The sequence below is a fragment of the Macrosteles quadrilineatus genome, unplaced genomic scaffold (assembly GCF_028750875.1).
Source record: "Macrosteles quadrilineatus isolate MER2022 unplaced genomic scaffold, UCM_ALF_1.0 Scaffold_2__2_contigs__length_208266976, whole genome shotgun sequence".
NCBI classification, from domain to species: Eukaryota; Metazoa; Arthropoda; class Insecta; order Hemiptera; family Cicadellidae; genus Macrosteles; species Macrosteles quadrilineatus.
In genome coordinates, this window is record NW_026542595.1 from 86,194,431 (window position 1) to 86,204,869 (window position 10,439).

Sequence of the window (10,439 nt, forward strand, 5' to 3'; positions counted from 1 at the left end):
TTATGAAGCTGGAATATGTTCACTGCCGGTGCTGACTCGGGCTTTCTGCTGACGGAGCTAGCCTCCGTAGGGGAGTGTATTTGACGGGCAAAGAGGTCGAGCCTTTGTAATGAGAGTAAGAATGAATTAAAAAGAACTTTTATTACCTTTAGAAAGGTTTTTAATAACTTGAACAATACTACATTGAATTATAATGGACTTGTTTACAAACACAACAAAACAATAATAAAGAATTGAAGACACATGTTTTTTACTACATTCTTCCTCCCTAATGTTAATGAACGTAGTCATTTAAATAATTAGGAGGTCTTCTGCTTCTGAAACTTCTTCTCAGATATGTGTTATGGTTCTCTCCTCTAGAAGCTTCTTGTCTAGGTTGTAAATTCTCGGCAGTAGTATTCATTTCATCTTCTTGGTTCTCTGTTGATGATGGACTAGGAAAGTATTCAGATTCAGGTTGAGAAGTGGGTAATAGAATATTTTCATCACTCTCAAAATCTGTTTGCTCTATGTCGGTTTGGTACTCACCAACCGGAGCAAGATGACGTGTAGACACGGTAGTTTCTCTTCCGTCAGGCAACTTAACATGAGCATACTCGGCATTCCCGTGAAGAAGTTGGACCTCTTCAACAAGGGGCTCATACTTGGACGTACGATTGAATCTCTTCAAGTAGACAGGGCCGGAATTGAGAAGCCATGAAGGAGCTGAAACACCATTGTTCCCAGATCTACGTGGATGTAAGAACATACGCTCGTGAGGAGTTTGATTTGTGGCTGTACAAAGTAATGATCTCACTGAGCTGAGGGCATCCTCTAAAACTGTCTCCCATTGGTTTATTTCTAAGTTAAGTGATTTCAACGCCAGTTCAATTGTTTTCCATACAATGCCGTTATACCTTTCAACTTGCCCATTACCTGCTGGATTGTACGCAGTGGTTCTACTAGTTGAGATTCCAAGTGAGTTCAAGTAGCTTTTTAAGTCTTGGCTCATAAATGATGTTCCTCTGTCCGAATGTATGTAACTAGGAACCCCAAAAGTAGAAAATAATGTTTTTAGTTTCGACTTAACTGTTGACGACGACATGTCTGAACAAGGGAAAGCGAAAGGGAACCTTGAAAACTCGTCTACTATTACTAATAAGTAACGGTTTCGACTTGATGAAGGCAGCGGGCCTTTGAAATCGATATTTAGCCGTTCAAATGCAGAAGTGGCTTTAATCAAAATCCCTTTGTGTTTGAAGAATCTAGGTTTCACAGCAGCACACACATTGCAGGAGTTTGTTATTCGTCTGATTTCATCAATCGAGTAGGGCAAGTTTTTACTTCGAACCCAGTGGTACAAACGTGTCACACCTGGATGACATAGATTCGCATGTAAATCAATCAACAGTTTTTCTTGATTTTGGATTGAAGAACATACTCTAGACAGGGCATCTGCAGCCATATTATCTTTACCGGGTCTATATACAATATCATAATGAAAGCACGACAATTCCAGTTTCCACCTCATTATCTTTTCATTTTTCACTTTGCCATGACGGTTGTTATCGAACATAAAAGAAACCGACCTCTGGTCAGTAATCAGCTTGAAATGTTTACCAACCAAATAGTGACGCCATTTCCGCAGTGCTTCCACAATAGCTTGTGCTTCTTTTTCGACACTTGAATGTCTATGTTCTGCTGGAGAAAGTATCCTTGAAAAGAATGCGACTGGACGGTATGATTGAGTCAAAGTAGCAGCAATGGTACTCTCAGATGCATCAGTTTCTACGATGAACTGTGCTTCAGGGTCAATGCAGCTTACTACAGATCTGATGATTTCACTTTTTATAGTTTCGAAAGACTGGAGCCCTGCTTTGGACAAAGGGAATGTAGTACGCGCAAGTGGAATCACTTTGGTAGCATAATCTGGTATAAGTGATGCATAATGTGAAAACATACCAAGGGTCCTCCTCAGTGATGCGGTGTCTCTGGGTGGAGGTAAATTTTTCAAAGGATCTAGTCGACTGGGGTCAGGCTTGATAGTTTTGTTTGATATACGATAGCCCAACAAGTTGATCGATCGCAGTGAAAATGAAGACTTCTCATTATTAATCGTTAGGTTGTATTTGGATGCAGCTTCGATAAACTTTTTTAAGTTTATATCGTGTTGTTCTTGTGTTTTTCCACAGATTGTGACATCATCAAGATAGGCGTAAGTGTCTTGTAACTGTTCTGTTCGGATGACTTGGTCAATTACACGTTGGAATGCTGCCACCCCATTAGTGACCCCAAACGGGATACGCTTAAACTGGTAGAGTTGACCACAGGCCTCAAAAGCTGTATAGTGCTTTTCTTCATTTCTTATCTTTACTTGGTGGTACGCACTTTTCAAGTCGATAGTACTGAAAAACTCATAATTTGCAACTTTGTTAACGATATCATCGATTCTAGGTAGTGGGTAAGCGTCCAGTAATGTAAAACGATTTATAGTCCTGGAGTAGTCAATGACCATTCTTTTTCTATGATTTTCAGTAGTAACTACTAATGCTTGAGCCCTCCATGGAGACATACTAGGCTCTATAACATCGTCTTTAAGCAATTTACTTACTTCGTTTTCAATAAACTTTAAATCATCGGTGATATGACGATGATACTTGATAGCGATTGGCTTACATTCCGGTTTTAAATTAGAAAACAAAGATACCGGTTCTACAGTTGAGGCTGCCACGCTACATACGGTTAGTTGTGACTTGTTGCCACCAAAGACTACTTTAATACTTGCATGGTTTTTCAAAATATCATGTCCAACAATTATATCTGCACAAAGATCTGGTAACAATGAAAGATTAACTTGCTTGTAAAAGTGATCAAGAATGACAAGATTTACTTTGCATTGACCTGTTATGTCGGATGTGATTGATGTAGTAGCCATTGAGACAGTACCCCTACCTGGTTTTATAGGAATACCTAAATTAAGAGCAGTAGATTTGTTTATAAAACTTAGAGAGCTTCCCGTATCTATCAAAGCAGAGACAGATTTACCATTAACTAGGGCTTGTACTGTACTCTTTGTTAACCCACCGGGCGAAGCTGCTAGGTCAATAGAGTTCATTACTTCTTTAGATTTATCCAATTGCTTGGTTTGTAGTTTACCTGCCCTGCAGACCTTAGCAAAATGCCCCTGTTTACCACAGTTATGACAAATTGTATTTTTAGCTGGACATTTGACCCTAGGATGTCTTAGATTTCCGCAAAAGAAACATTTTTCAGTCACAGCAGCTAGAGAACACTTTTCTAAACTGCTTGAAGTTGCATCAACATTCTGATTGCTCGCTTGAGTTTCTTGGGACGAAGTTGCATTTAACAACAAAACAATAATAAAGAATTGAAGACACATGTTTTTTACTACAGCCTTGCTCAGGGTGTTGCTCAGTGACTACGGTGAACCGGTGAACGCTGATTGGCCCGCAAGGCGCATCAGCGCTAACGACAACGAAAGAATAAGGCAGTCCGCGGTGAAATCTCCAAGTGTCGATAGGTTTTCGGCTAACGAGGCTACGGGTCTCAACTGGTGTCAGGCCGTGTGGTGTGTTGCAAGAATACACACTACTAAAGATCTCCACGAGACAACAATGGGATTTGGTAAGTGATTGATTTTCTTACACAATATTACTGAATGTCCATAAAATAATAAATTATTAACAAGTGACCAATCATAATTAGAAGCTATCTGTGCATGTAACAATAATTTAAACTCATTTTTTGTAAAGACTCGAATCAAAAACTCTCACTTTTAACAATAAAATTAACTACCAAGAATTTCTGAATTAATTTCTTGAGTAGAACAAAGACGGTAGCCATTACTTGGCAAAGTGCTGTGACGTCAGAGCGTCACTTCCCCCTCTATAGCACAAAGCTGTATAGCTGCGTGCTGTTTGCTGGTAAAGAAGGTTGTCTTTACAGTTGCAAAACAAGATGGCGGCGACTGAGCTCCCGCGTTAACGACTCACGGCGCACTCGAGATACTTTAGGCCTAATGCATTATAGGACCTGATTGAGTTGCAAACAATTAAGTTGAATAATATTTTTAAATAAATTCTTGTGTATAAATAATTGAGTAGTTTATCCTTTTGATTAATTTTGTGAATTACATTATTTTAAAAGAACTTGAAAGAATTATTTAGGAAAACTAACCTTGTGTAAAACACTGCTTTTGTAACACTAGCGTAAGGTTGGAGGGAATATTTTAAGAGTTCACACTGACATGTGGTGGCGTTGCTAACAATGTTGAAGTAACTGAAATAGTTGTGAAAGGTAACATTATTTGTTAATTACATTAAATTCTTTAGTGACTTTTTCTAAATAAGAAAATAAATTAGTAAAACTTTGGATGCAAGAGGACTTTAGTGCACATACTTGTAGTTGACCTGTAACTTTGAACTTAGTCTTATTTTGGTAAAAATATATATACTTAAGAAATAAAACATTGTTTAGCAATCAGGACAAGCCACAGTGGACCCTTATGATATTCACTGGGTAGTTTTAAAATTAAAATAATGATGGAGATTTAATTGTGTTTTAACGTTTTCTTGGTAACTTTGGAGCAACAGTAGTCGTGCGGTGCTTTGGCGCAATAAAGGATTATAATAAAAAATTTTTTTTTTTATTTTCGCTTTCTGGGGGAAAGTTGACATAGTGTATACAGTCACGCGACGTGGTGGGCTGGTTAACATATTAGTAGTGGGAAATGAGGAATTCTGTCGGTAATAAAGACTTGTAATTTTTCTTGCTGTTTTTTGCGTACTGAATAGCTGACCTGACTGGACACCTGTTTAAATTTTTGGGACTGCCATAAATAAATAAAAGGGAGCGCGAGTCTGACTCATCGATCTCTATTATTACTACAGCTGGATCGCGCGCTGCACTGCTCAGAGATACACACGTATCGGTCCGCCGCTCCCCCCACCACGCAAGGGTGTTACTGTCTCTCTCTTACTCATTACGTCTTATGGCGTTTCCGCGTTTGCGCTCACAAAATACGCTATATCTCTGTTCATAGTGGCTCGATTGTCAATTTGTTTACACAGTTGTAATCTGCATGAAATTGCGGAGATTATGGTATATGTTTCATATCAAAATAATTATTTTTTAGATTATATTTATACTTAAATCTACTAAATACGGTTTTTTGATGCCTCTTTTTAAATTAATTATGAAGTTGTTATCATTGTTAATGATTAATTAACTTAATTTAGCATACACACTTATGTTTTTAATGTTTAATCTTGTGTTTTTTATGCATTTAACATGTAGGAGAGGACCCATGCTGATCCGCAGCTTTAAAATATATATATTATCCAAGAAAATCAAATTTATGATTTTTGATTGAGTAATACAGTATCTTGAGCTTAACTGATTCAAACGATCAATAAATCAAATTAAAGCACATACGTTACTGATTATTTTGAGTCCAGAACATATAAAAATCATGAAAAATACTGGAGCTATTGATTTTTAATCATAGAAATGTAGCGTGTCTACATCTTCACCCTAAATCAAGAGTACCGTAATATTTACTTTTTTTTCCTTTTGTATTTAGGTCAAGTTGTAACAGTTTCCTTAGTTCTTTTCGGCATTTTGGGCTTATCTAACGGCGAATCACGTGATTTCAATGCAAATGTAAGAACAAAGAGACGCGTTGAAGTTCCTATGATCCCGTATTGGAATAGGGAGGGGGCACACGGGCAATGTCATCTAGGTATTAATCGCACTTCACCCATCGTACTGTCGACATCATTGCTCTTGCTCATAACTAATATACACTCACACATGCGCATCTAATAGTTCAAATAAACCTTAAGTATTCAGCATAAAAATTATTATTATTATTTTATCGACCCTTGACTTTTCTCACGACCGTTACAGAAAAACCTCATGAAAATGGTTTTTATGTTGGCTCTTCACCTTGCGTTTGCTTGAAACTCGTCCGATTTGAATAACTAATAGCTTATGTGAAAGCCGGTATTTCACTGAAGGTCTCAGACCAACATATAGTATTATATAATTATAGATTGTAGGTTGCATCTTAAATTGATGTGAGAATCCAAAAATGAATAAAATTATGTTTTTTAGTAAAAAAAAACTAGATACATATATGCCGTTGCTTTATAGCAAATCTCTACGAGCATACCTTTAATTTTATATACGAATACTAGAAAAATACCGGTATGGATCATAAACATAAACAAATGACGTTGTTGGCCCAAATCCTATACTAATAGCATTGAACATATATTTTGGCAGTTCCATTTAAGCAATGTTAAATAATGTTTATTTTCGGGCCAAAAACGTCATTTGTTTATGTTTTTGATCCATACCGGTATTTTTCTAGTAATCGTGATTTTATACCTCAGTCATGAAAATCTGTCGGGTAGAAGTGCCAAATGAAAAACAAAATTTAACTTTCATAAGAAATACACGAGGAGCTAATTTCGTTTAAGTATAAGCCAAGTGGGATTATACTGATTATACATAAATATATGCCGATGCTTGGTGACAAATCTGAGCGTGCATACCTTCAATTTGACACCTCAATCATGAAAATCGGCTGCTTAGCAGAGCCAAACGAACTCGAAAAAAACCAAATCTTTTTAATATGTAAGATTTTTCATGTTAGTAATAAATTATGATTCATACAATTAACTTAGACAAAGTCATATATTTGTTCAGTTGGAGTGCCAAACGAAACGAGCACCAAAAGGCTTAGAATGGGTTATGAAAAAAACATGTTATTTACGAAACAAACCATTTATGTATGACAATAATATTTCATTACATACAAGTCTTAACTGCCATATTTTCTTTGATACTTATTTGATTTAAATGCGGTTTCCACCATTGTACTCGTCATAAGAGTACGAAGCTTTTGCTGTAGTTTTACGTCAGTAAAACCCCTGTTGTACCATTATTAAAACAATAAAAAAGCCTGATTCGTTATTTTTTTAGTTAAATTATTATTGTTAAGCCTAATTTTAAAATACAGAGGTCTAAAGCTATCTTGTTTACTAAATGCATTCTGCTTATGCATTTAGTGCATAAAACATGATGCATTTATGCATATGCATTATGCATTGTATTTTAAACACTTGTGTACTTACAAACAAATCCTTTTAAATCCGATTAAAATTGATTTAATGAAGAAAGCGTCCGGGATTAGTGTAGTTAAGTCACAATTATATTCTTAAGTTTTCGAAATTATCTAATTTATTGCCACAATCAAAGGAACGTATTTAGGGACATTTTAGGACATCAGGGAATTCTGGGGGAAAATTATGATGGTTCTTGGGAAATTTCGCTCAGGTTTGTTGGCAACACTTTTCAATTCAGTTGTGCATTGTTGTTAATTTTGAATTTTGTCAACACAATATGCCTAATACTTCATTATGGCGAAATACTGCACGGTGTACAACTGCTATAATAATTCTACGGACAAGACGTTATCGTTTCACCGGTAAGTGTATGTTAAGAAGAATTTGTTAAAACTACATTTATATAGTTATATTAGTATAACCTTTAAACCCAAAATCACAGTTACACTCCTATTGTTTGCATGTAAATTTGGTTATTGTATATTTTAGTTTATACAAGGTGTTTAATACTCTACAACTTCAAACCACAATAAACCTTTTATTTTCATCTAAAAGCCATGAAATGTGTTTGTCATTATTTGCACGCAAATAATAAAAGTCCAAATTCCAGTTATGGACCAAACTTGAACTAAAATAAGATATTTTATTCCAGCAACATTTGAAGATTGTAATTTGGATTGGAGGGGATTTTGTGTACGGTAGAGGGTTTTGTCACAGACAATATAATACTCTAATGTTTACTCAATTGTCTGTGGTTTTGTGGTCAACTCGTCTACCGCCCACACATCTCATGGCCATTTTTGGACTGTTCACAAATGTTTGCTGACCCTGTATTTTATTTGCATCATGTAAAACATCTAGACCTAATTATTACTTTAGATGTTGGTTTCTCGAACATTTCTATGGAATTCGCTATGGAATTCGTTTGTGGGGAAACTCTGCTGCCTCCAACAAAATATTCACTTGGCAAAAAAAAGCTATCAGGACTATTATGGGTCTTACTAAACGTGAATCTTGTAAACCTAGTTTTATTCAGCTCAATATTTTAACTTTGCCATCACTGTATATTTTTTCCAACCTTATGTATGTAAAAGAAAATTTAGTTAACTTTCCCATGCAGGACAGCAATCATCATCACAACACTAGAACTAAGCACAATATTGTTACACCTTATATTAGATTAAGTAAAACCTTCAAAAGTTACCATTATCAACAGTATCTATTGTTCAATAAGTTACCATTAGAAATTAGAACTCTGTCTGTAAACAATTTTAAATCGTATGTAATGACATTCTTAAAAACAAATGTCTTTTACACTGTAGAAGATTTTTTAAACTTGTAAGTTAAGCCATCAATGTCATGTGGATAAAGTAGTATCTAAGTTGAAACACTCAAAAATGCTACATACAACCCTATTTGTTGTACTGTTTGACGTTGCCTATTACTGTACTAAGTTTAATGGCATTAATAAATTCTTATTGAGTCTTATTGAGTCTTATTATTGAGTCTATGAGAATCTTTTTACGAGTCGATTGACAAACAACCTTAATTTTAGGATTATATTTGTAAATGAAACCATTATCTTTATGTGTTAGTAAATTTGCTAAGTTTAAATACTGGGCAAAGTATGTTAACGATACAAAAATGTTGCTACTTTGCAAAATAAAATGTATTCAGTTAAGTCAGTTCGTTTTGCTTTTTCAATGTTTTGAATTGACAGAATTGTATAGTAACAAATAGAGCCCAGCAAAAGTTTTACTACAGTTGTTGCTAATTTTTTTATGTCATTTCAGTTTTCCCAAGGATCCAGTTCTTAGAAGCAAATGGGTTGCTGCTACAAAAAGAAAAAACTTTAATCCTACTCATAACTCCGTTATATGTAGTACACACTTTGAGGAGGGTCAATTTGAAGTTGGTCTCCTTAGAAGAAATCTGAAGCAATATGCTGTACCTACTAAATTCAATATTCCGACCCATTTGCAAAGAAATGAGCCAAAATTGAGAAGAGTTTTATTCAGAACCGAGGTAAGCTAATTGTCTGCAATTTTGGGAGCCAGTTGGGCGGGACTATGGGAGTGTTTCAAACTTAAAACAGATGTCCATCAGCAATATCCTTGTTATATAGTATTTTTGCAAAATCTCAACTTGATTGGTCCAGTAGTTTTCACGTGAAGCTTAATATGTACCTATAATACTTACAAACATATTAGTAAAAGCTGTGAAGTATTTGTCAGTTACTAGTTTGACAAGATTTAATTCAAAACTTATTTTAGGTTCCTTCAACCAGAGACGCTTCAATTCAAAAGGACTTAGGCCAGAATAGCACCATTAAAGACGATTTAAATTCTAGAAAAAAACATGAAAACAAAACTAAAGAACATGAAAACAAGAAAACACCTGTAAAGGAGGTAAGTTTGAAACATACCAAACATATATACTTTTAATAACCAAGCCTAATCGTACTCAATATAAAATATAAAACTGCTCATCAATCAATTAGGCTCCTCACTAATAATTAATATCGTGCATTTTGAAGGGAAACGATAGCAAATAGGGACCAATCGACCATCAACATTAATTTACATTTTTTAAGATTTTAATAGTAAGTCCTAGCCTGAAAATCAGTCATGATCTATAAAAATGTAGGTTTATGGCGATATATATATTATGCTTAAGCTTTAAAAATATTGAATACAGTGAAGTATTTTTAAACTAATTCTTTTACAATATTAGGCCTAATTTCAAAAGTTAACTTTATTAGATTACAACAATCAAAAATGCATCAATTCAAGAGAACTTATTACAGAATAGCGCCATTGAAGACGATTCTAATTGCAGAACTAAACTTGGAAGCAAAACTAAAGAATGCGAAAACAAGAAAACACCTATAAAAAAGGTAAGTTACAAACAGTTGCATCAGTTCAAAAAGTTCAGTTGCTATTCAATGAAACGTGTATTGTAAACATTTACTGACTTGGTTGAAATGAAATATTTACTATTTGAATTTGGGTTGGCGTAAATATTACAATGGAAAAAAAACGAGAAAGCCTGGACAGTTTTACATATGGCCGGCCGCACGCCTAAACAGCACGGCACGGCAAAACGTTTTCGCCTCGCCTCGCCGCGCTTTGCCATGCCCGCCCGATAGAGAAGAGCTGCATACAGCACGACACGGCAAGACGTACACAACTTGAAGTACCCACGGCTTTCGACAGGACGTGCTGTCCACTGCACTCAACGTGGTGTAGATCCTCGCGCATGCGCACATCGTTTTGCATCAAGCATTTTGCTCCAAAGACGAAAATTGAA

General features: G+C 35.4%; 1 protein-coding gene across 1 annotated transcript; it reads right to left on the minus strand.

Moving 5' to 3' along the window:
• Positions 1-274: 274 nt before the first annotated feature.
• LOC128984533 (uncharacterized) lies at positions 275-2,914 on the minus strand. Its single transcript, XM_054403864.1, has 3 exons — positions 2,067-2,914; positions 1,512-1,949; positions 275-1,175 (listed from the first exon to the last, which is right to left on the minus strand). The coding sequence occupies exons 1-3, from the start codon at positions 2,912-2,914 to the stop codon at positions 275-277; spliced, it is 2,187 nt and encodes a 728-aa protein (XP_054259839.1).
• Positions 2,915-10,439: the final 7,525 nt, after the last annotated feature.

What these genes read in the sequence shown, in the direction of transcription:
- LOC128984533 (XM_054403864.1), bottom strand. Translation starts at nt 2,914, where the DNA reads ATGGCTACTACATCAATCACATCCGACATAACAGGTCAATGCAAAGTA. An exon ending in GAGAAGTCTTCATTTTCACT is followed by an intron (nt 1,950 to 2,066) that starts GCGATCGATCAA and finishes ATCACTGAGGAG; the next exon opens with GACCCTTGGTATGTTTTCAC. An exon ending in AAAGTGAAAAATGAAAAGAT is followed by an intron (nt 1,176 to 1,511) that starts AATGAGGTGGAA and finishes TATCGATTTCAA; the next exon opens with AGGCCCGCTGCCTTCATCAA.